We start from the raw sequence: 27,667 nt of genomic DNA on the forward strand, positions 1-27,667 counted from the left end.
CCTTTGGCAACTTTTGATAAGAAGTCTCTGAGTCTTTGCACATATAATTCCTAGTGGCCTAATTTCCATTTCCTTCTTGCTACCTCTTCCAACACACTAATTTTCCCATCAATATATGGTGCAAATGCCCCTAGGAGTCTCTCATAATTCTACAACTTTCGTTATTCCCTCTGTGGTCACATTTAATTTGGCAAGAAAGAGATGTTTATGAACATCAACAGGGAACTATTTATATTATTATTTGCAAATATAACAGACCTAAAATATCTATACTTTATCTTTATTTTATTAATTTCCCCCTATAATATTGTTGATAAGAATGTACATTCAGGATATCTTACCAATATATTGATTCAATATAGGATTAATGGAAATTGAGAAATCACTAAAATGAATTGTAGCGGGGTCTTGATCATTAACATGACAGGTCCTTTACATCCAGTTTCACATCGTTCCCTTAAACTCAATGTACCCTTTTTCTTGCGACCCCTCATTTGAAAAATCTCTCTATTATAAAAAAATATCCTACGAGCTTTATATAGTGCATGCATAGGTAGTATTTCAATTGATAGGTACCTACCATGATACATGGAAAAGATTCCTTATATTTCATGGCCAAAAGTAATTACTACAATTTAAATGGTCCCTAGGTCTTTATTTACCTCTTAAGAATATTGACTGTAAATGACAAATATGAAAGTAATTACATTTTCTTTGAACATGTTAGCTGCTAAATCTCAGCAGGATACAAGCTTGGATTTGGAACATGAATGATGGAATTGAGAACTGCAAAATATTTTAAGTTACCATTAGTGTGTAGTCACGTTTACCCTTTGAACAATGTTATCTTTATCTAATGTTTATGACTCATAAAAAGGGAGAAAAATTTGATATGAGTATGGACAGTTTATAAGAAATTAAGTGACTGCTCGATTTCAGGAAGGGAGGTAATGTTATCCTAAAACCCTGCTCAATACCAGAGTGATGTGCCCTTCCACTTCATCCCACACCTTCCTTGCAACCTTCTTCAGATATTATTTGGCATTATCCTTTTCTCCATCAATGGTTCCTCTTCCAAAACAGAGGAAGGGAGTAGAAAACAAAAACCAAATTGCTACATTTCCTACCAAAGTCTTATATCACCCCAAGTTCTACCATATGAAACCACAAATTTAATTTGAGGTTCAGCTCCTTTCTCAATTCCATCATTTTTTCCACAAATGACATTAGATTTTACTTGATCCAGTATCTCTCCTATCGGGAGCCGAGTATTTTACGTGTTATCCCACCACAAACGCATCATTGCTCATTGACCACCATTTTCTCTTCTCCAATAAATAACCATTGAGGAGATTAATTTAGATTTCCCATGCCATCCTCTGCATTGAGGGAAGTGTAAGGTATGAATTAATTTCACAACCCCTTGGATCATCTCCTTAATACAGAAGTCTGTAATTGATGATAATTTGGTTTTTTATGCTATTTATGGGCTTTCTTTCCTCTGCAGTAGCCACTGTGGTAAGATTCTACTACAGAATAACCAATAAGTCCAATGAGTAAAGTGACTAGCAAACTATGCAATTTGACTCCAGTGCACAATGGAACACTAAGTCCACATCCGAGGGCATAACCTGCAGATTCCCATAGCCAAAGCACTACCATTGCTGTTGTCGGGTCATCTGGGAAGAAGGCCTCATAAATCACTGCACATGTAAAAGTCAATTAAAAAGAAATTACTTGCTCCATTCATTTATAAATCAATGCATCTGTTATTTACAGTTTTGTCACGTAATTAATGGTAGCTTGTCATCATGAAACAAAAGTCATCAATGGTAGCTTGTCATCATGAAACAAAAGCCATTGCTTTTCATACTTAAGAACTGCAGTCAGAAGGAATGACCTTAAAACCAATACCATTGATTCCTACATTCTTCATTAACTCAATATCAGATTTTACATTTTCTTGGCAGAATCAAATAACTGCTTCCAATTTAAATTGAAGAAGTGTAACTTATTGAGGACTAGGGAAAGCAGTCCTTTCCCATTACCACATTCTCAGGCCTTTTCAACTTATTTTTTAATCATGTGCGCAGTGCTGAATTAAATTGCAAATTTTGCATTCCATACCTATCCATCCACATGAAACAACTCTATTCTCAGTGGATGATTGTTATGTATCGAAATCTTATATGGATACATAACTTCAAAAGAATTTGATGAAATAAATACTCTTACTAGGTCTGTCTCGAAAGTATCCAGCCATGTGATATTTTGAGAAAAATAGCCTACCTAGACCAATGAGGCCTTAGTCCCCTTAAAATTCCCCCTTGGGACCTCACACACTTATCCCAGCATCTCCTCCACTTTTCAAAACAATCAGTTAAGTACTTTTTTGGAGTGGTCATCAACTGTCTCGGTCAGAGCTATAGACCCATAACTCATCCCCAGTTATGACCTTTCTTGGAAAACCTGGGTCAATGTTTACGGCTTGGAGCGATTCCTTGCAACTGCAGCACGAAATTTTTGATGCTGAAGGGGTATCCTTCTACGCTAGTGGACGTTAGGAAAAATTACACTCGAGCGTTAAACTCAACGGGTTTATTATCGAAACGGATTTACAGAGGGCGATCGTACAGCTTGCTTCTTCATTCGCGGCAGACTGACTCTCCCGACCGACGTCCACCTTTCTCTCTCGTAGCGACGCCGTGTCCCCCTGGTGGTACTTTCCGGAACTTGGAACAAATAAGTTCCACCGTGCGTTCCGTCTGCTCTCCTTGCGCCGCCACATCACCCCCTCTGTAGACTTTAGGCCACTAAAGAATGAAAAAGGAAGGATTAGCGAAAAGAAGTGAGATGCTATGGTACAAAATCTTCCAGGTGCTTTGGGAAATGGACCCTCCTCCCAAAGCGGGTCTCTCTCGGCTCTTCGGTAGGTGCAGCAGTGGTGGTTCTTGGGTGTGTTTTGTCCCGAAGAGATGCGGGTGCTGCGCTGCTCGTCCCGTCGTTCTCCTCAAGAGTGTAGGCAGGTTTTATGCGGTCGATTGAAATTGTTTTCTCACTACCTCGGACGTTGACCACGAAAAATTTTGGCTCTCTTCGGATGACCGGGAAGGGACCCTCGTACGGTGGCTGAAGATTAACCTTTGTCGCGTTGTTTCTCACGAAAACGTGGGATGAGGACGACAGGTCTTGATGCAAGAAGACAGACTTCTTGCCGTGGCGTGACGCAGGAACTGGTCGTATGGTGGAGAAATGTTGCCGTAGCTGCGTGGCGAAATTAAGGTCGTCGTCCGCCGGCCGCTCGCTAGGGACGAAAAACTCTCCTGGTAGACGGAGTGGTTGACCATAAACCATCTCCGCCGGCGACGCCCCAATGTCTGCTTTCCAGGCGGCTCGTATACCGAGCAGCACTACTGGCAGGACGTCCGGCCAACCATCCGACTGGTGGCACATTATGGCTGCCTTCAGTTGGCGGTGGAACCTCTCCACCATGCCATTTGCTGCGGGGTGATAAGCCGTGGTTCTCAGGTGCCTCGAACCGGTGAGCCCCGCCAACTGCTGGAACAGATGTGATTCAAACTGTCGGCCTTGGTCCGTCGTAATCCGGAGTGGAGTGCCGAAGCGAGCCACCCAATTCCGAAAGAATTCCTTGGCGACCGTGTCAGCTGTTGCGTCCCTAACCGGGAACGCCTCTGGCCATCTTGAAAAACGATCGACACACGTCAGGCAATACCGATATCCCGCGGAAACTGGCAAGGGGCCTACAATGTCGATATGAACATGTTCAAAACGCTGGGTGGGCGGCGCAAAGCCTCCCACAGGGGACACTGTGTGGCGATGAATCTTCGCTCGCTGGCAGGGAATACATGCGCGTGTCCATGCACGGCAATCCTTGCGCATCGAGGGCCACACAAACCGTTCTGCGACCAACTTGGTGGAAGCCCGTATTCCTGGGTGTGACAAGCAATGCAGCGAGTCAAAGACTGGCTTCCGGAAGGGTTCAGTTACATAAGGGCGGACTGATGGTGTCGACACGTCACAATATAACTGAAATTCACACTCGGGAATGCGCATCATTTTCAACCGGAGGGAATCGTTGGGCTGTTTGAGCTGGTCGTCTTCCGCCTGAGAACGTGCGAGGGCGCTGTAATCGATGGCACCACTCACAGCTTCTACCCTTGAAAGGGCGTCCGCGACTACGTTTTCGCTGCCTGAAAGATGACGGATGTCGCTGGAGAACTGGGCAATGTAATTTAGATGCCGAAACTGACGCGGGGAACACTTTTCTGGTTTTTGGGCGAAGGCATAAATCAGGGGTTTATGGTCAGTAAAAATTGAAAATTCACGACCCTCGAGCATATGCCGAAAATATTTAACAGATTCATACACGGCAAGCAGTTCCCTGTCGTACGGGCTGTACTTTTGCTGCGTGGAAGTGAGTCTACGGGTAAAGAAACCGAGTGGCTGCCAACCGTTGCTCGTACTCTGCTGCAAAACTCCGCCCAACGAGGCGTCCGACGCGTCCGTAAAAAGGCCTAAGGGCAGAGAGACGTCTGGGTGCGCGAGAAACGTCGCTTGCGCGAGGGCGTCTTTGCATTCATTGAACGCACGATCCAAGTCGTTATTCCACCGCACAGGTTCATTCCCTTTTACTCCCCCCCTTAGGACATCGTTAAGTGGCAGTTGGATTGCCGCAGCCTTTGGAATGAGCCGTCTATAAAAGTTAATCATGCCCAAGAATTGGCGCAGTTTTTTCACAGTTTCCGGGACAGGAAAGCACTTAATCGCATCTATTTTCGCCGTCGTCGGCTTAACCCCGGATGCACTGACACAGTAGCCTAAGAAAGACACTTCCGTCCTACCTAGCACGCATTTGGCGGGATTTACCAGCACTCCGTACTCCCGCAAACGCGCAAATAGCTCACGTAGATGGCGCTCGTGCTCTTCAACGTCCATCGAGGCGACTAAAATGTCGTCTAAATAGGCGTACGAGTGGTCCAAACCCCTTAACACCTCATCGATGAACCTTTGAAATGTTTGGGCTGCATTTCTCAGGCCGAACGGCATGCACGGGAATTCAAAGAGTCCGAATGGCGTGATGATTGCCGTTTTTGAAATGTCGTCGGGGCACACAGGTATTTGGTGGTACGCGCGTACGAGGTCAATACGCGAAAATACAGTCTTACCGGCCAGATTGTGCGCAAAATCGGCGATATGAGGCACCGGGTATCGGTCGGGAATGGTCCGCGCGTTGAGACCGCGATAATCCCCGCAGGGACGCCACTCGCCATCCTTCTTGGGCACCAGATGCAGAGCCGAGGCCCAACAACTGTCCGACCGTCGGACCGTACCGCTGCGTAGCATCTCGTCGAACTCCTTCTTGGCGATGGCGAGCTTATCTGGTGCTAGTCGCCGGGGCTTGCAGGCGACGGGGGGTCCGGACGTCACCTTGATGTGATGCATGGTCGCGTGCCGGGGCTCCCTCGGTGTGCCAGCTGGGCGAGTGATCTCTGAGAATTCGGTCAGAATCTCATGGAATCGAGATGATTCGATTACAGTCTTCACCTGCGGGACCGAACACGGCACAATGCGACCGCCCGTGCCCAACGACGTTATCCCATCCGTTATTCGCTGCCGGCGGACGTCCACTAAAAGGCTGTAAAAGGACAGAAAGTCCACGCCAATGATGGGCCTATCGACATCCGCCACGACGAAGCGCCAACGGAAGTCCCGCTTTAGGCCTAAATTCAAGGCTAAGTCTATCCACCCGTAGGTCTTTATCACCGTCCCGTTCGCGGCAAATAGCTGGTAGGTAGAAAGTGGCTGTCGTCCCTTCACCAGCGTACGCGGGTAAACGCAAAGATCGGAACCGGTGTCGACCAGGAATTCTGTCTTCGTCACCGAGTCCACAACATACAGGCGGCGAGGCTGGGGGCAGCGGGCGTCGGCCGCAATTACGCCCTGCCCTCGTGGTTTTCCGACTTATAGGCGCACGGGGAACGGCACTTAGTCGCGCGAGCACCAAAAGTAACATGATACCAGCACCACCTTGCATCTGGGGGCGCGGAAGGGCTGCGGGCACGCCGCTGTCGGCTTTTGGAACGTTTCCGTCCGCGAAAATCTGGACAAGAAGCAGTCAACGCGGCTACCTGTTGTGTAAGGGCCGCTATCTGCCTTCGAAGTTCCTCCACTTCGGAATGCGGCGTGACCCTGGCGACTTGCGGGGGGCGCGGCACCTCGTGCACCTTGTCGGCTAGTTTCGACAAGCTTTCCAGTTCCAGCGAGTCTTGTGAGGCCAGGATGGACTGTGTGTGGGATGGCAAGCGATTCATCCACAGCGTCTTCAGAAAGTCGTCTGGCACGGCAACGCCAGCCAACGTCCGTAGATGGCGCAAGAACTGGGATGGCTTCCGGTCCCCCAACTCCTCGTGCTCGAGGAGTTGACGTATTTTCTGCGCCTGCGAGACGGAGAGTCGTTGGATTAATTCCTCCTTGATCTTCTGGTATGGGTCTGCCCTGGGGGGATTCACAATAATGTCCTCCACTTCCAGCGCGTGGCGATTGTCTAACTGGGCGACCACGTGGGAATACTTCGTCGCCTCACTCGTTATTCCCGCTAGCGAGAACTGAACTTCCAGCTGCGAAAACCATAGAGCCGGCTTTTCTGGCCAAAAAGGTGGAACTCGCATCGTCACTCTGTTTACGATTGACTCCTCCGACCCGTTGCTTGGAGGCGGCATTTTGCACCACGTGGCGCTTCAAGTCACAGAACGAAAAAAAAATGCAAACCTTAGCTCACGCGTGATCACGTCGGGGTCACCAATGAAGGGGTATCCTTCTACGCTAGTGGACGTTAGGAAAAATTACACTCGAGCGTTAAACTCAACGGGTTTATTATCGAAACGGATTTACAGAGGGCGATCGTACAGCTTGCTTCTTCATTCGCGGCAGACTGACTCTCCCGACCGACGTCCACCTTTCTCTCTCGTAGCGACGCCGTGTCCCCCTGGTGGTACTTTCCGGAACTTGGAACAAATAAGTTCCACCGTGCGTTCCGTCTGCTCTCCTTGCGCCGCCACAATGCTAACAAGATAAAATAGAATGCATCGAGGCAGCCGATGATCATTCCAAAAAAGGAATTTGTGGATTGGTTTAATAATTGGAAGAGATGCTGAGATAAATATCTGCGATCCCAAGAGGAGTCCTCTGAAGGAGACTAAGGCCTCATTGTTCTAAGAAGGCTTTATTTCTCAAAATATTACATGGATGGATCCTTTCTGAGCAGACCTCATATACTTTGAAAATTTTCTTTGTACTTTAATTTATAATGCATCATAAATATGAAAAATGCTCAGAAATTTTTGTAATTGGTGTAGTACATTATAGCATCTACGTTTATTCTCACTTCCCTGATGACAATACCTATCTCTGCAACTGCTTTTGTTGGTCCATGAAAACATGTATGGAAATGGTAGAACCCTATTTGCCCATTATGAATTCCCCTGCCTCCGTAAATATTCAAAATATGACCGAGGAGTGCTTTCACCAAACGTATACAGTTGTTACAAGGAAATCCCAAGTCTTGCCCTTTGCTGTAGAACTTTTCCTGCCAGTTCTCAAGTGAAATAATTGTTGTTAATAAATGTATTTACCTAACAATAAATTAGCATTGCATAAGTGGCTGCTTAAGAGTGCAAAGTTCCTTTGGAGTTCTTTGATATCTTACCGCTGAGATTAAAGCTTTACAAATAGCCAGATAAAATATTAGCAGCTGAAGCTGACTGAGACCCTGTACTGGTGGGGATGGAAGTGGGCATGTTCAGAGTTAACTCTTCCCTATGGAAGAAGGGAGTGGCTACAAACAAATGTAGAATAAGGCATGTGGGAGACAATGTCAATTGCAAGCAAATATTTATGAGCCCAAAATTAAGAATCAAGTCTTTCACTGAAAATATGTATCTGCTTAACCGATTGATTTTGGAGTGGGAACAGAGAGGATACACAAAATGCAATTGTTTTAACCACCACAACTGTTTGAGTCAGCTCTCCAAGGAAGAGATACCATAAAATAAAGTTTTTTGTATGAGGAAATTAACCTATTCTTGCTGGATAGTAAAATACCAATGGTTCTTCTACCCAGGGTATCAAAATACATGAATGTGCCTGCCTCAGAATAGCCACAGATTAGGAGTCCCACAAGGATAATCATAATTTGTATATACGCCCAGAGAGAGGCTTTTTGTCAATATGATAATAGGTGAAAGCTTAAGGCAAACACTCCAGTCAAATTTATAGACAGCTGGTACAGCAATTATAATTATGTCTTACACAGATATAATTTATCCATTTGGAGAACAACCTTTTATGGAAGAACTTCTTTGCACCAACCTCAAGTAAGTTATTGGACTTGATGCATTTTAAAACCCAGGGAAAGTCATTATATTATTATAATCCCTGCTCTCTTTTTCCTGCTGTGTAAGGTGTTTCATGCAGATCTGTAGTTTAGGCTGTTTAAACTTCTAGTGTATTCATGGCAATCTGAAGTTTAAAGTTAGTGAGGCATAAATTCGATTAAGGCTGTTTCTAACAAACATTGCAATGATTAGTGCATATATGAAAAATGGAGTCTCAATGATGCAAAAAAGGTTTGATACTGTTTTATCAGAGGCACTTCCCCTCACAACAATTTTTAATTTTTTAGCTTTATGGGGCATGGATCTAAGCCACAGAACATTTTGTTGTAGAACATTATACGCAATAATGTAGGATTAGGAGATCATCTCAGGAATCTGAATCCCATAAATGTTTTATGATTTAGATTTAGTATTGTCATGATGATATGCAAATCAGTAGAAGTTATCTCTGTGGGGGATCCCAAGAAATTCAGTACAAGTGTTTTATCAGCATAGATTTTTTATTAAAGAACTACTTTTCTGTTCAAATAATTGAGAACAATGAGCAATTTGTCACACTGATAACTTTTAAGTCACCCTGTAAGTCTGTAGAGGAACATGGTAAATGTTTATATAGATTAAAAATATGGAATGAAAATCCTTATAACCAATTTTTAGGTTGGTATTAAAATATATTCCCCATTCATAAGGATAAGTATTCCTTAATTATTATTCATGGGAGACTTTTGGATCTTTCTCTGCCATGATAGGCTGGCAAAGCCATTTCAACTAAGTTGTTAAATGTATTAGGTAAGAATCCAATAAAAAAATGGGCTCCAATGAAAAAAGTTTCATAAACAATGTGCTTCCTAACATAAAAGCTGTGGAAAAACTACAACAGAATCACCAAAAAGAGAATATGGTTATTATTAATGTTGCTGTATTTTACAATATTGAAATCTCATTTTACTAATATCCTCTATAGACAACGATTTCTGGATTTGGAGTATTCAGTGATGACAAAAAATATCTTCTAAATTATTATAGACAAGTAGGTACCTACCTAATTCCTGTTACAGGTTTTTCAGAAATCATAGTCAATAGAGAGAAACTATAATTTAGTGTGTATATTTTAAAAATAATTGTTTTTTTTAACTGATTAGGTATATGGCAAAAGTTCTGAGAAATGGAAAGCAGAGTGAAGGCTGATATAATAATCTTGATGCATTTATTACCATGCCACAATGATGTATTGTAGAAGATACATCACAGTGTGTATTTGCTCAAACATATATGAGCAAATGACTTCAACCCTTATGAGTCCTATATGATATGCAGCCTGGTTGTTAGGACAAATTCCATCATGATCAATTCTCAGTGCTAGGAATGTTTGATCCCATTCTTTGCTCACATTTCCTGTTTCTTAATCCCGATTTATTATCTTTCATGGGAATGTTTTCTTAAAAATATTTATAACTATTAAATGTAAACGATTTTTCAAGCCATTGTCATCATTCAAAATTCTAATCTATCCTGTGTGTGCTATTTTTTCTGGTAGCAAATACAATAGAGTTTCATCAATCTATTATGCCAAATTTGTGCATATAAACAAGAAATATATAATTTTAAAATGAATTAAGACCCCTTTCCTGGTTATTGCACGACATCTTCACATTCCTTCATTTTGATTATTCATTATCTTTTAAATGTACTTCATTTTTGGAATTGATGAAATAAATTATTGATGGGTGACCAAAATTTCTGGCATTGATATTCTTAACTAAATAAGTTCAGAAAGTCCAAAACAAAATTTTCTTGCAAAGGAATCTTCATTAATTAGGCTCTTACTTCACTTATATATTTTAATTCTCAATCATGCTCAAATGTGATCAATATGCATTGATGAAGTCTTGACTGTAGTCATTGTAATAGCAGAAATAGCAATTATTGGTAAGATTGTGTGTTGAAAGGGGAACAATAGTTTGAAAAAGCCTTGTTATGAACTATGATTGCATGCCCACCTACTGCCATCAGGCAATTTCATATGAAATTGTCATTTTTCAAAATAACATAATCTCTGTCAATAATCTTATCATTCCATTCCACATATAATAAGCATCTCTAAATGCCACTCTTTCCTCTCTCCCTGGTATCAGGATCATTTTTTAAGTTTAAAGAATAAGGAGAATGGGAAAATGATACAATCCAATGATTTTTTGTTTGGCAGCAGCTTTTTCATGGCTCCCCTCCCATCCCAGTAGCTATGGCTCATCTATTTTTGGGCAAAGCTAGAAAATTTACGTTAATGGAAATTCAGATCTTGACTGAGTGAGATAAGGTTTATACATGTGGCCCCAGCGACAAAAAAGGTGAAAAGGTCAGGGATTATTGGGATCAGTGAATATGCCATCAATGATCTCATGATCATGGTAGTGGGCATTTAATGGACCACAACTGCAGTTTATCTGTTCATTGGAAGAGACAAGCTGTCGATAAACTCCATGACCCACGATCGTGACATAAAGAAAAAAGATAATTAAAAGGATTGTGATAAAGAAAAGACATAATTTTAGACAAAGGAAACTACAGTAATCAATCGGGGTTTGATTTGATAGTTGATAGTAAAGCTTGGAGATTACCATTCCTTTCCCGTTAGTTTCCCCAGGAAGATCTAGTGCCCAAAAGATTACACATCTTGAGTTAAGCAACATGGCCAGAGGATTCAATTGGATTTGAAGTCATCCCCTGAGTAGCTGAAAGCCCAAGCCAATTGATGGAATATATATATATGATTGATTGGTAGCATTTACATGGGGCAAGGGTCATCCTCTTGCAAAGGTCAGCTTGCCTACAAGAATTTGAGGCCATAATTATTGATGGCAAAGAAATTGAAGTGAAAAAAGAATTTTATTTACTTACTAAAGATTCATAAATACAGAGAGGATGACTTGGAGGTGATTAACTGAGATCATGAGGTATAGATTGAGATGCACCTAGAATTTGGAAATATACAAATTGTTAAGCATGCGGAGAGAATAGAATTACAATGAGATGAGTCACTTGAAATACCCAAGATACTACTTATTTGTTTATTTGGTAAGTATTGGTGAGTTAGTATTTGAAGTAAGAATCAAATGATTTTTCTTTAATATAACCCATGAGGGCAAAAACTAGAGAAGTTGGAACAGTTAACATATCTCAGACGTGTTTTGGATCAAAATGGTCAAAGTAGTAGGGACTTGAGGAGAAGAACTGCATTAGGCAAAGAAACTTATTCAAGGAGGAGGGAATGGATGACAGTTACGCTGAATAAGGATGTTAAGAAAAGGCTTGAGAAAACTTTGATATGAAGTGTGGTTATGTATGGCGCGGAAACATGGTCATTGAAGCAGGATGATAGGCATATATTGGAGGCTTTTGAAATGTGCGTGAAGAGAAGAATGGAGAAGGTGAAGGTGAAGACTGAAAGGAAAACAAACAAGGAAGTCCTAGGCTATGGTGGGAGAGGAGAGAGGATCGTTGGGAGAAATCCAAAGGAGGCTGGAAAGATGGATGCACAGTATTTTGATTGGCAATGGGATGCTACAGACTGTGATATAGGGGATAATATTATTATTATTATTATTTGGGATACATTGCTGTTAGGCGATAAGCCGGGTGGCAATGACATGATATAACAAACATTAGTCATTCTTAAAACATATCACAGTGTCATTAAATAGTCGTATAGTAGACTTACAAAATAAAAAAATGAGAAAAAACAATATATTTTGATACAGCCATACACCTTCTGCCGTATTGCATTTAACAATCCCATCATGTATACCTTTTGCATTCACGCCTAAATGATTTAATGCTTTTGGGTAAGGGCTTAAAGAGTTCATCAGGCAGCTGGTTCAACTCTTTGATTCCCATATTTAGGAACGAAAACTTGGCGGTGTTTGTCCTTTGGGGCATGTATTTGATTTTAAGTGGGTGATCATTCCTGCCGAGATAACATGGCTTATTTACACTCTTGTTCAGTTCTTTCCAGCCTCCGTCAGCTTTCAATATTTTAAAAATGGCACACAGTCTATTCAGCTTCCGTCTGTTCTTTAGTGACCCCCATCCTAGTGAGCCTAGCATGTCGCTTACACTGTCAGTCTGCCTATGTCGCCCTAAAACGTACCTGGCAGCCTTCCTTTGCACTGCTTCTAATTTTTTCACATGCCCTATTTCAAAGGGATCCCATACTGTGGTCGCATATTCGACAATAGGCCTTACAATTGTTTTGAAGGCCAATTCTTTAGTTGATTTAGTGCTTCCTTTGAGGCTCCGCATGACCCAGTGGAGCGATTTAAAGGCCTTGCCTACCACATAATCTGTGTGAAGTCCCCACCCTAAGTCTTTACTTAGGTGTACCCCTAGATATTTACAATTATCTTTTGTTACAATCGTTTCTCCCATTATTTTATATACCCTTCCCTCACCTGCCTTCCTTTTGGAGAATGAGATGTGGATAGTTTTTGCAATGTTTATCTCCATTTTGTTGATTTTGATCCAATTAGCCACGTTATCTATGTCACCCTGCAGAACGTCGCGATCACTGCTGCTGCTGATTTCCCTATAGAGTATACAGTCATCAGCGAACAATCGTATTTTGGAATTGACACATTCAGCAAGGTCATTCACGTAACAAAGAAACAGAGGAGGACCAAGCACGCTACCCTGAGGTACTCCGGATGTGACGCGGGTTTCTTCTGAGATTTTGTGCCCAACACGAACCTGCTGGGTTCTATCTTGTAGGAAGGCCTTCGTCCATAGTAGTACTCTTTTATCAATATTTAGTTTTCCAATTTTATCTAACAATCTGTCATGGGGAACCCTGTCGAAGGCTTTTGAGAAGTCGAGTATAACTGCATCTATTTCTTTACCTTTGTCTAAGCAGTCTGATATTTCCTGGCAGAGTCCAAGTAGTTGGGTTTCGCATGAGTACCCTTTGCGAAAGCCATGTTGGTATTTAAATAGCCAGTCCTTATCCTCCCAGTGGTCACGTAGATATTTTGCGACCTTCTTCTCCATTAGTTTACAGGTTACAGACGTTAGGCTAATGGGGCGATAGTTCACTACACTGCTATTGGTCCCTCCCTTAAAAATTGGTATTACATAAGCCTTCCTCCAATCATCGGGAGGATATTAGGCAAGTGAGAAAGGGGTAGGGATAGGATTTGGATGTTGGATGGAATGAAGGGAGGAAGGAAGTATATGGAGTTGAAGAGGGGCTTATTGTAGTGTAATGTAGGATATTGTGCAGTTTTTTGTTAGGAAAGGCAAGGAAATTGTTGCTGTACTATTTGGTAGCTCGTTTCCATGCAAAACCTACCTTGTCCGTTAGATTTTCAATAATAATAATAGCCTCATACCTCTTTCATAAAGCTAGGGTACTACATTCTCTGTAATGCAATGTTTTAACATTGGTGTGTTTAGGACTATACAAACAATAAATAAACCATAGCCATAAGGGCCAGAAAATTTCATCAATGGGACATCAGAACCAATTCCTCAATCACAGTTGAGGTTTACTGGCTTAGCATACTAGATTTCATGGGTGCTATTCAGGAGGTTTTTCTTTGTTAGAACCACTGCATCCCACCTGAACCTATATCCTGCTACCCATGCTATTTAGATCAGCTGGTCGCAGGTCAGGGGGAGATGCCAGTATCTATTCCAGCTATGTTGCATACTTAATGGCGACATCACGTCACTCCTGTCATTAAAAAGTCTGAAATACTATGAAGAATTATTGAATCAGTCGTGTCCAGCAAATTATAGGCTACCTCAACTTTGCTTCAGGTGAACCGATCATTCTGTGAGGCATTCTTTGCAATCTGACAGTACTGGTAGTGTCAGATTACTTAGGCCACATAAGACGAAGGGTGATTTTGGAAGAAGGATTTGTTGTTTTCCTGCAGTGTAATTTAGATGAAGTCTTCTTTGGTTTGACGCTGGATGAAGCTGTTCATAGCCTGAGGAGTGGTTTCTATGAATTACTAATTCATTATCCTTTGGGGGAGTTAAGAATGGCAAAAATGTGGGATTTTGGAAGTGTAAAATCAATATGAGGCTCTGTTGAACAACAAAATGAGTAACTCAATCTAAATAATCCCCTTGAATATGCTATACCCAATAGAATAGTTTATGTAGGCTGTGGTCATAGTATCCCTTGCACTGTGTTGGAGAGAACCTATGACTGATAGTATTTTCCCAACACAGAGCAATGAATGTAAACACTTTAAAATATATTAATTATACAAAGGAGAACCAGATTAAGCTTATACGATGTTACACAGATTTCTGCTGGAGCGACGGTAGTGTACTTAGTAATTTCTCCACCTTCCCAGGTTTGATTTCCTGAATGTCATATTTTTCAATGATATTTCAGTCTTTTCTTGCTTATATGTGTTTTGTGCTCAGGGAACTTGAAACATCATGCTTCTAGGTATTGAACTTGAATGAATAATTTCACACCATTTGCTAGGTTGCAGTTTCTATTGTCGTTCTGTATCATTTTTATCCTACCAGAACTGCTTAATGAGAAAAGCTGAAAAATATTTGCTGTCTCCAGGATTTGAAACGGGGCCCTCTCGGCTGTACGTTAGCCACCGCACCACCCGGATCCTTATTGCACTCGGAACCAGGTTCTTCGGAGAGTGAGGTTTTGAGAAATGTCGAGAAATTTGGGTAAACGGAGGGGTCAGTCATCCTTGAATCCTTCAAAACGGGGAAATTGGAAATTTTTTTAATTACTCTTGATAGAAACCTGGAAGAGAGCCGTTAACCCGGTAAATTTTGACGATTAGAATTATTTTATCGAAAAATAGTGGGTAGTAGACGTGAAAATACTTATTTGAACTAAATATGAATGATCAATCGCGATTTTTTTAAACTAGCAGCTTTCAATGTGCTTTGTGTTCTGCATGACGGTGCAGACTTTTGCGTTATATCTGTGTACCCGGAAGTGCAGTTAATCGGGCTAATCGATTTTCACGCTAAGAAGCCAACTAACTACCTACTGCGTGAGTAATTAACCGTTGGGTATTTTCTTCTTTGAGTGAGAATACCACGGTAGATGAAATTACCATGATAAGAATGTTTTTTTCACTAACACCAGGTGCCTACTGATATTCTCCGGTGTTATCACTTGTTCACGAATTTTTATTTCCTATGTGCTCGCAATAAAAATTGCAAAAAGGTGTATTGGCGCGGTTGATGTTTATCTGAATGATTAAAAATAGTCCAATGCTCCAATGTAATGATTCCAATTGAGGTTATCTCTCTGCCGTAATCGAGGATTTTATTTTTATGAGCTATCAAATTTTGTAAAATATTTTTACGAATCCATGATCTACCAATGAATGCCTATGCCACAAGGTAAACTGCACAAATATTTGCTCGAGCACACTTGGAAGTGTCTGTTAGATTACATCGAGGATGAGTGAGTTAAAATGGTAGCAAAAAACCTTAAAACAGGAATTATTATCTTTGAAAACCTGTAATCAGAAACCTTACAATTATAGACCACCCTTATACGTTTAAGATATCAACCGACCGTTAATCTGCGTTTTCCACAGGGCGTCGCACAGACCCCAGAGCGACGCAATTATGAAGAGAGAGTATGCGTGGTCGGCTCGGGGCGTCCATACTATCATGACGATGACAAGCCCCCCGTGGAGGGCGGAGCCGATGACCAAGAGTGAAGAACGGCCCTCGGCGAAGTAACCAGAGGCGAAGCAGGAGATCACGGCCCCGACGCCGCTTGCGACGGCGTAGCAGGCCATCACGTAGCCCAGGTTGGAAATGCCGATGGAGCATGCCACGTACGCCTGCGTGTGAACAGTCAAAGGTTAAGCACCGAGTTAAAAATGATTAAAATATAGGAGGCATTATGCGTAATTACAAGATGGCTATCCAGCATCATCGCTAAGCCTCTTTTTTGGTTGGACAGAGATGGGTAAATCAAAGGGTTGGTGTCATTAAAATTCAAGGTATTTAGATCGGATGAGAGCTCTTGAAACCCATGTATCTGTCCCGCAATGAGAGATTTTATTTCTTCGAATGCTCCCATTCTCCGTCTCTAAATTCCCAGGCACCGAAGTCTGTCGACGAATGTCGGGTTGGAAACCCGTTCCCAACATGAAATATGCCATGGTCTCTCTTTCCTTAAAATGAAATAAAAACTTTCATGTTTTAAGATTTGAGATTTTTTAACATCCACTTTTGCATTCAATATTGCAATTTTTGCTATGTGCAATGAATCATTTAATTCTCATGCTAAAATAGGACATTAAAGTTTCAGGTATGTAATTCTGTATTTTTTTAACTGTCGGCTTGAAAGGGAATAAATATTCCATGATGACACCAATTCACTCTTAGCCCGTAGGTGTAAATCTAATCAATTCTATCAGAAAATAGTCCTTTCGACAAAGGATATGCCGTTTTAAATTTAATGCTCCATCAAGTCCTTTAAAGTGCCACATTTTCAGTAGATAAGAGTATTTTCCAATGGATTTTTTTTATTTTCCAGGCATATATGTATAATCGTTTTTATATTGCAATGGCGAATAAAGAAATGTTTACAAGGAATAGAAAGCACTACCAAGGAAAAATTTTCCATCCCATAAACTTTAATGGTAATAGACCATCACAGCATGTCTCCGGCTGGCAGTCAACTAAGAAACGAATCAAAGAGAATAGGTAGGTTGAAAAGTTCCTCGGAAAATATTTTTATACGCAGTTGCAGTATAAAAACATTCCACAGCGCTGGAAATATTTATCTACCAGTTCTCGCTGCTTTTGTACGCATTCATGTTTTAAAACATGTCTGGATTTCATCAGCAGATGAATCCGCTGAAGTGGATGTCGCGATATCACCCGTAGTTATTTTTCATTTTTTTAAAGCTAAGACCTCCAAAAACAAACGTAAAATGATTTATGAGGGTAAAAAGAAAATTAAGACTTTGGTCAAAGGTCTGATCACCTGATGATGATGCGCAGCATCGAAACCATGGTCGTGAAATATTAAATCTTTATTGTGGAAATGTCAAGTTTCTTTTCACCCTCATAATGAAGGAATTCCACAAAGTTAAGCCTGAAACTGTCATGTCAAATGATTTCTTGATGAATTTCTCACTACGCTAGTTTTCAGCGCCCTAGCATGCTCTTCCTACTCAATATTAACTGGATCGCGGTTCTTTTAAGACTTCCAAGGTGAAAATAGCATTGTGTGCGAGTGCGTCAACACCCACCGGGACCCTCAGCAGCGCGATCGTCCCGCCGGAGTAAACAATACAAGCTCATCGCGGCATTTGAGTGCACAGTGGTGGGCATAAGGAGGGAAAGGGGATAAAAGGGGTCACTCCTTTGTCTTCGAATCATTTTTAACTTCAGCATTAAAGAAAAAGCACTCCGAAAATAAACCCGAAGAGTAAGACAACCACACACATATTTCCGAAGTTTCTTGAACCATTGTGTTATTTTCTTCATATCGAATGAGAGATAAAACGAACATGGGTTTCTATGAAAAACATAGATTGAGTAATAAGAATATGAAAACCAAGCCAAATTGATCGTAAAATATCATTATTTGCCGGAAAATTATTAGACTATAAGGAGTAATCGGGGTATAAACGAAAATCGATTTTTAAAATTAATATTAGCACTTTATGGAAATATAAAAATTACATAATATAGAAATAAGACATAATATAGAAATATGAATATTACATAATACATATCATTTTCTCTTTCTCCGGAAGATAGTTAGACATTCCATGAATCGACCATAATTTTGAACTTCTTATTTCTCCTATATCGAAATGTCATTTGTTTATAGTTTTCATGGCAAAGCGAATTTCTCTTCTCATCTGCAACTTGTGGCTACATTCAGTGCTAGGTCGTCCTATGTATTGAATACGAATAATCTTAATGCGGCAGATTACGAATTTTTCGCGGGTTCAGTTCGTCGCCACCTATTCCTCTATTCTTACACTTCTTAGGGTATTATAATACCTGGAAAAACTGAATAATAATATGATTTTTTTAATTGAGTGATAACTGTGTTTATCATGTATACAATTAGGTCAACGCTAAAACCAAGCAACCTCTACTATTCTCAGTAAGATAACGTAAGGGAACAAATCATTGGTTTCGCGGGCGTCTTACTACGTACGGGTCATGAATACTATATGGCTCAGTGTTTATCATCCGTACCTGGGTGAAGTCTGTGTGCAGGAAGGCCTCCTCCATGCCTGCGAACAGCGTAAGGGGGACGAGGAGGATTTGATAAGGGGATGCCATCTGTCTCAGGACGGCTACGTGCGTGGGGGCATCCAGGCAGCGCACGTCACCTTCTCCCGCCTCAGCGCCTGCAGTCTTCCGCTTCTCTTCGCCTTCCACCCTGGAAGATATGAAATGAGGCGCAAAATACGGGGAATGCTCGTGAAATTTGTTGCGTAGGTGCTCGTAAGAAATAAATATATAACAAACAAAACATTTGAATACAAGTCCAGTGAGCAAATTGAGTAGCTTCAGGCGTGATGTGGTGGAAGTCGAACATAATGAATAATTGATCGTAGCACTTTTCCACTTGATAAAATTTTTATTTTACGACCGGATTTTGATGTATTACATCATCATCACATCATCAGTTATTCATTAAGTCCAGTGAGCATTAATAAAAATATTTACAGCAAATATTGAATAATTTTTTGCAATTATTTTTTTCATTTTTAATGTCTTTTTGCCACCAGTCAACCTAATTCGATGACTGAACACTGAGAAATGAAAAAGTTTTGTGTCTGCTCGAAACTATCTACCTTTGTTATCAGTCTGAGGGAATGCGATGGGAGACGTTAAGAAAAATACTTGGCGAAAAATACGTTGAAAAAAAACTCTTTTTCGCCTTCGACTATTCAACTAATCTCAAGGTAGAAAAGATCTCGAGGTAAATGCACAGATAAGGAATAGTGACGAGGCCAGGGGTTAAAATAGTGGGATGAAAAGAGATAAGGCTAAAGTCGAAGGGTGGTTACACGTAACTTGAGGGTAGAGGCGGATCTGTTACGCGCTATATAAAAAGAAAAATCGAGAGGAACAAGGCTCATGGAATCCTATAAAGGAAAGTACTCAGCTTAAAGTCAGATCGGAAATTACTTTGAGCCAAGAGGAAATGCAAATCTATTCTAATTGCGTCCCTGATTCTCTAAATAAAATTTTACTTTCAAGTTGAAAATTTTGCCAATAGTGAATATACTACGCATGGGTCATAAAGTTTCATTTTCACTTCATTCTCAGGAGAAGAGTTCCAGCAATATTATTATCAACAAAGGGAAATTTACATAGCATTTAGGCTTCCCACCAGAATGAGGCGGAGAAGTTGTCATGACGAAGTGCATGATTTCATTTTTTAAATGGTTAAAATTCGGAAGTAACCATATCCAATTATTCAGTTGTTCATAGTAGTTTTGCATAAAATGTTTATCCTTTCTGAAATTGTATCTACATGTATTTCAGTGCCGTTAAAAATAGGAATTCTTATATCCTCCGTATCCATTATTTTTCTCCTGGGTTCTCAGTGGTGTTCACTGACATCTCACTTAACATTTATAATATTTTCGAGCGCCTCTCCTTAGTACCATAACAGGAAAGGTCTTTTAAAAAGTAAATGATTTTTAATTATTCATTAAATTTATTTTATATTTTAATATATAAGGAAATTTAATAATGAATAAATTTGAATTATTGCGGAAGCTGTTTTCTGATCCCTTTCCTACTTTTTGACGTCTACTCTCTGATGGAACTCCGCGCCCTCCCAGAGTCATGACGCATAGTTTCAGCATTAGTTGACAATTCGCGGAATACTTATATAGGCAGCATGACATTTGATCTCTTTTACAATTTTAAAGCAGTAAATGCACTTGCAGGTAGAATGATTTTAAATCTATCGATAATCTTTAATTATGCGAGTATTCACGTTGAATGGCCACAACTACTATATTCCATACTTTTCCGTTTATATCCCTGTATAATGTGTGATGGGAATATTGAACGATAGGAAAACCGTCCTACGGACTTCTGAAATGATTACTATTCCATAATTTCCGGATAAGAAATGGAAAGATGCCTCTCTGAGATCTTCCCCCATCACTCTTGTCCCCTGCGGTCCCTTCTCAGCCTCGACCCTCACTCCTCTCACCTTTTCACAGGCTCCAGAAATAGCGCGACAAGCACGCTGGCGGTGACGACGGACGCAAGGAAGGCGATCCCCACCTGGGACAGCCGCCTCTGAGGCGGTCTCCACAGGTTCACATTACTGTTGTCCTCGGGCGGCAGGCAGAAGTCGAATCCACAAGAAACCATGTCAGAAAAGTTTGCGGGCACTGATGGTTGATCCCTAGATAGTACTGAAAGGAGATGAAATAAATCAATGATCAGCTCGTGAAACCCTGCTTCTTAAGAATGGAGTTTCAATGTACGTATGTGGATGGTCCGGAGGTCGTTCCACCAATATCGCACGCAAATTTTGAAACTCTCTTCTAAGATTGGTCGAGCGACATTCGCACCACTTTACCAAGGATACTTAGCTGAGAAAAGAGTAACTTGTATTAAGGTGGCTTCCTCCTTAAGCCAAGCTACCGCCGAAATTCGGCCAATGTGTTCCCAATAGCCTTTTATTATGTATTTGCATTGGAGATCCCAAAAACTATGCTATAAAATTACACTTAAACAGTTGGTCATTATTTCTTATTCAAGGCATATTCAAACAACTTTACCGTAGAAGTCTAATGACAAAAAAATATTTTTTTCTCCATTAATTCAAACATTCTCAGCTGGATATTTTTTATTAAAAGTGATATATTTCATATACTAAGGGGCATTTCATTTTTTATCGGCGTCGATTACAAATTTCGCATCGATTCTGAAGATTCAAAACGATTTTGAATAAACGTAAAAGTGCAAAATACGATTATTTATTAACTATTAGGTATATGACATATGGTCACGCTTATTTGAAAGAGCTGTGGAAAATAAGGTTCTCTTATTTCACCGGATCAAGCAACGGGGTAACCAAATTTATTGCACGCCAAGTAGAAATCGTCTGCTCCTACAGAAGGAGAAAGACGGTTGGATATTCATCCAGACCTCCCTCCTTCCTCTCGAGCGTGTTTGTCTATCGTGAGGAGTTAGTGGAAGGGGTGTTGCCTCCGGTCAATAAATAGTTTGCCCTATGGCATATATCCCGTATAAATGTATGTCTTCTATTCATCGTTGAAGCTGGTCGCTTATTACGGATCTTAGGCTGATCGCCGGGGATCACGCCCATGATTCTGGATTGAACGGGCGAGTGATCGATAAACCTTAGTGCGTAGGACGTGCTCGATTGCTTTGACCTTTGAGAGGTAAATTCTAGTGATTTTGACTGTATCAGATAGTCCCTTTGACTAATGCCCTTGCTTCCCACGACGAGAAGAACATTGGCATTGCGGCGCAGGTGTTCGTGCCTTCGATCCCTGAATGGTGAACAATTGAGAGATTAAGAAGGTGAGACGTTCGTTCGTCAAATGAGACAAAATAACTCTCCGACCAACCCAAACATTCAAAATAGCGCATCTTCCACAGTTAGTGTTGCTATTCACTCCTACATCGAGAAATTAGGGAGCTGTGGAGAAAAGCCTTAGTCAATCACATTCAGGCTGGGAAGGTTACTTCCTTTCTCAGGGCTGCATCAGAGAGTTTTGACATCTTGAAAAGCATACAACTTGGAATCAGCTGGGATTCTCTGAAGGTAAGACTCGAATTTTACTCCAGATAACTTGATTTCGCCTGTCGAATGTTTTTCCCGCAACATTACTCGCCTCATATCCATTTTTTCTTGGTCGAATGATTAATTCTGTATTCCGAAACATTCGCATGGTTTTCGATTTTACGTCTCATAGCCTACACGGATGCCCTTCATGTTGATGATACCGGAATATAAACGAAAAATTCTCCCGCCTCGGAGAATTTAACGCGGATGCTCGGTGTGAGCATTTAATTTAGTAGACAATCCACATCGTCATGCAAAAATTTCACTCGTAATCTATAGACGAATGTAACCTTCAAACAATGACTGATGCGTTCTTAGACTCCCCGACCCCTTCCTTAAGGCTTAATCGCGCAATAAATTAATTTCAGCGGGTACAATGATGGTGAGATTAATCTCTCATCAACTTGTGTGTATTAGACTTAAGATCATCTGATACCCACATTCACTCGCGCTGGTATCAGATTTAATCGCGTATACAGTAACGTTCAAGAGAACATTCCTTCTAACTGAGGTGAATTAAGCTGATATTTCCACAGAGAGAACTGGTGATTATCTTTCTACTTCACTCGGAGATAAATTGAACTTGAGGAGGCTTTTGAATTTTCGGCGTTCGGGATAAAATGCCTAATAACTTAGAAATGATCGTTCCATTTCGATTAATTTTGTTGAATTGCCAGTGACAAGGGTTAATGATTTTTGTACCCGAATGAACATAAAGTTGTATTACGCATAAGCGGGAGTGGTTCATTCATCAAAATATATTGGGACTAAATAAGAAGTGAAACCGATGCCACTTTCATCCTAGATAAAAATGGAATATGATACCTGAAAATTAGTATATTATGGTTTCGTTTTGCTATAATGGCATCAAAGTCCTCTATTAGTTTGAGTAATCCACCAGAATAATATTCTCAAATCTCGTTTTCTATGGTAGGTCATTGCCAATAAAATTTCTAAAAAAACATTTTTCTTACGTTCCATTGAATTTGTTCTTTCGATTTATTTAGCATGTAAAATTTTCTAATAATAATGACGTAGTGCATCATAGTCCAATAGGTGATTTTGATATTTCGGTCAAAAAATGACCAAAACAAGTTTTAATATTAGGGTCATTATTTAGGATTACCCTGGCAAGTCAAATTCAGCCTTTTTAATTTTTATCGGTAATATAAATTAAAATCTTATATTTTCTTATATAATATTGCCCATTTCCTTTCACTAACCCACTTACCTCACATTCTTTCCTCTATCATCAAAAATCAGGTATCAAATTCATTCAGAGTCATACCCCATAATGGTCCTCCCTTGTGCTTTTACTTAGCGTACCTGACATCGATTTCCTTCTAATAATATACCATTCGCTAGCACAGTTCTTCTTCTTATTTCTCTTCTATTACGGTCATTGCCCGCCAAAATATTTCTGTAATACGCGAATTCTGTAATAAGCTTTAGGATATTCCTTCGCCCCATGATTATTATTCCATCTTACCTTCCTAAACTTTCTTCTTTGCGTTACCGTTCATATCGAATTTCAGGTCGAAGGCTGAGGTGGTTTTCTATATTGTTTTTAACCTTCACTTAAATGGCCACCACACAGGTATCAGACGCCTTTACATCCTTCTCACTGAGGAACAGACGCTACGTCGATTACCTTTTGCATTCCACCTGGCCTATGAGACAAGCAAGTGCCCCTGCCCCTGTTAGTACAGCTCTAGAGGTCATCAAAATACGAAAGCCGCTCCACCACATCAAGGAGGTAATCCCTTAAATTCTAGTATTCATTCTTCACCTGTGTTTGAAGGCGAAAATGTCAGTCCCTAACCCCTAAAACTTCTTTTACTAACATTATTAGCCATCAAGTGTTAAATAATGCCAACTCTTTACGTCTTAACCCTCTGCGTGGCTAACCATTGGCAGAATGAACAAAATGCATCTACTAGTAGTAATTTTTTAAGCACAATAATCTCATGTAAAATATATCTAATAGCAAGCAGTTATTCATCCATCCTGATGAAATCCGTTGGCTGTATTCCTTTGGGATATGGATTCAACTGGGTAGCGAAATGCTGGAAAATCATTTAAGAAGCGCTTGCAACTGTCATTTTTGGAGAGCTTTCTAAACAGTCGTTATCTCACGCCATTTTTCGTATAGTAGAAGATAAAGGCGCCCCCGTCTGCATAAAGAAGCCAAAAATAAGTTAATCGTATCCATCATGAGTGAACAGCGTGTCATCTATCACTGTGGACGGCGTTCGTTCATTGTATGCACCAAATTAGATGCTTTAATAGACGCGAATATAAGATATTTTAGGTTCTCCAGTCTTCCGCTTTTTTCCGTTTGATTTGCTAAGGTAACTTGAGGGACCTGACCTTGAATTTAGATAATTTTAATATACTTTAACATCTTCAGTTTTGTCACAACTGATAGCTTTTTCATATTAGAATGCATGCGGTCGGGAAACAAGATATAAATTACCTAAGGTATCTTCAAAAAGACAGAATTAACACGTTCTGCCATCTGTAAACGTTACACAGTATTACGGAGCAGTAATTGGAGAAATATTATGTCGCAAAAAACTATACTGCTTGGCATCGTGGTTTGACTTAGTGGAACGCTAAAAGTATGCGCTACAAATTTGATCGCTATTAAAAAAAAGTTAATCTAAGGTTTGAAATCAATCCTTGAATCTTTTAACTTATTCAGTTTCAAAAACACAACGGGCTTCAGACCTTCGGGCCTCAAGATTGTTGATAGTGTTATATCCTGTGTAGTTATACTTGCATTCACTTATGGATGATTCCAGTATAATATGCAATGGTATCTACCTATCTTACATACTGAGGCACATCAGGGATACTCCGGCTTGAGAAAATCCTGTTTTGCGTGTAACCGTGCAGAAGATAACATTTTTAGGTCGAATTTGCACAGCAGTTTGTTAACGGTGACGTATTTGTAAAAACATTTTACTGCCTCAAAGACTTCCAACTTGTCCTAGAGGGACTAATTTTAAATCCACACATGGAGAATTCAAATGCACACACCATTGAAACCGAGGATCTGGGAATGAAATTTTGAATTTTTTTAAATAATTTAAAATGTTAACATATAATTGATAAAAAATAAATTCATATGATACAATATAAAATTTTGAGTAATCATTAAAAATAAGTTGCCAACAAACGTTAAACAACAACTATTGTAAAAGGTTGGAGTTATTCGGAATATTCGGAGTATCATACCACGAGTAATACAGGATTTATTTCTTAATTCATAACTAGCCTTGGATACGAATAGATACATGACACAGCCAAACTGCCTCAATGATCTTCAAGTTTTACAAAAAAATGACCGAGACGGAAATTTTGAGGTATGCAGATCATGGGGGGCTCCATTGATAATACGGTTATCTGCTCGCATCTCTGCAATAGCCCTTTAAATGCCATTACCATCTGATAGTTCTCGTTAGGATCATGGGGTTGGGACTGTGAGGTCTCATTGTGTCGGATTCATGCCTTTATGAAGAAAGTAGTTTGCAGGACATTAATGGAAAAAGGTTACGGGAAATGCTATCTTAGGTACGTCACAATTTCTGTTAAATACAGGTACAACCATTTTGCGTCTCCTAGTTCTCATATGAATTTGGAGGGGATCGGGTGATGGTGCGGTGGATAACGTACCGGTTTCCCACCAAAAAGGCCCGAGTTCGAATCCCGCGGGTGGCTGATATTTTTCAGTGATATTCCGATCCCTACTTGAGGACTTGGTGGAGAGCACTGAGTGAGAGCGCCGTCCGTCAAATGGGACGTTAAACTGCGGACCCCTTGGCGCCTTTAGTTAAGAGAAAGATAAAGTCGACGCCGGTTTTCTCTCCTCTCTTCATCCTTTCCCATCCATCCCTAATGGCAAAAATGACATCAGCTGTCGGTCGCCTTCCCTAAAAACTAATATTATCAATTCGGAAAATGAGACCCCCTCATATTATTTGTCATTTGAATCGAAAGGAAATTGAATTTTTTAGTAAATTTATAGTGTGGCCCCAGTTGAAGAAATGGACACCACAAAGTTCTCGAGCTCCGGTGTAAAAACCCGATGTTGACGGTTTATATCATTTTTCACGCCGCTGGGTAATCCAAAACCGACTTCTGCGCAATAAATTATGTGTCTGCGTTAATATTCATTCTCCGAATGAAACCCCAACAGATGATATTTTGGACAGATGGCCGTCGCGCTCCTCACCTTTTTCTAAGAAATCGTGTATTTTACTCGCCCTGTAACAAGTAATAGAAGTGAAAATGATTATATTGCTATTTTTACTAAAATAGGCTTCATTGAGAGAGTTTTGTGTACTGCGATTCAGCCATTAATAATAGCCTATTTCCTCAGATTCTGTTATATTTTTAAAATTTGTTGAGTGCTTAATGATTCTGATATGACAGGGGCGATAAATATATGGTAAACTGAAGTATTACGACGGAAAAGAAGAGTTTGGAATTATTTCATGCAATACATTCGAATGGAGACAAAACTTTCTTCATTCTCTGCACAGTAATTTATACAGTGACATATATAATCCACCTACCTATTTCTTTATGTGGTTCATTGTCTTAATTTAAAATTTACAATGATGCTTCAAGCCCTTTTAGCTGCTCTCCTTGAATATCTTAGAAATTGGAAGGCAGAACTAGTGTGGACTTGCAAGTGATGCGACAACAAGAATAACTCAAAGTGTTTACAATTGTCATTTCGTGAGCTGCGCTTCATCTCAAACGTGATTCTTCTTGGACATAAATGATTAATTCAATTCAACAGATATTAAACCCGAAACTAACCTGTAGACATGAGTAGGTTGCCGCAAACGTCCCCGCTGTGTACGGCCAAGAAGAACATGGAAAACGACAGCCTATCGGCGGTGCTTCCTCCCAGCTCGGTCTCCCTAGCCGCCAAGTACGCACCCTGGGACGCCCACAAGATTGCCGTCGCCACGCCCTGAAGTGCCGCAGCAGGCAGAAGGACGACCGCGTCTGGCATCATGGTCGTCGTGGCCGTGTAGGGCGCCGCGGCCAGCAGGGAAACACCAAGGGCCCATTTGCCGGACGCCAGGTCGCGAAGGGTCCCGGAGGCCGCCACCCCACACCCCGCGGCCCACGCGGTAGCGCTGGCCACGGCGAGGGCAGTCGTGCCGGTGCTCGCCGCGGCGTTGACGGAACTCTGCATGCCGACGGTGCCTCCGTGAGCGGAGGAGTGGAGGAGGAAGGCGACGCTGAGGATGGCGACGTTCTTTAGGGCGCGCCAGAACCGAGAGTTCCGGTCCGGCGACCGCTCCGGAGAATGGGGCGTGAGGCCCGTCGCCGGGGTCTCCTGCAGGAAAAGGGGCCTTTCGATGAAGCACACTCTCTTCCCAGTAACCCTTCGGACGTTTCCGTTCGTCAT

At 40.9% G+C, this 27,667-nt stretch overlaps 1 protein-coding gene across 1 annotated transcript; it reads right to left on the reverse strand.

Annotated features, from left to right (window-relative positions):
* Positions 1 to 562: 562 nt before the first annotated feature.
* Positions 563 to 27,667, reverse strand: LOC139690421 (UNC93-like protein). The gene is made up of 5 exons (XM_071587871.1): positions 27,067 to 27,667; positions 20,626 to 20,833; positions 18,642 to 18,828; positions 15,982 to 16,255; positions 563 to 1,703 (listed from the first exon to the last, which is right to left on the reverse strand). Exons 1-5 carry the CDS (start codon positions 27,665 to 27,667, stop codon positions 1,480 to 1,482), a joined length of 1,494 nt encoding a protein of 497 aa, XP_071443972.1. The 3' UTR covers positions 563 to 1,479.

This window comes from Hetaerina americana, unplaced genomic scaffold (genome assembly GCF_022747635.1).
Source record: "Hetaerina americana unplaced genomic scaffold, ioHetAmer1.1.p SCAF_3, whole genome shotgun sequence".
NCBI lineage: Eukaryota > Metazoa > Arthropoda > Insecta > Odonata > Calopterygidae > Hetaerina > Hetaerina americana.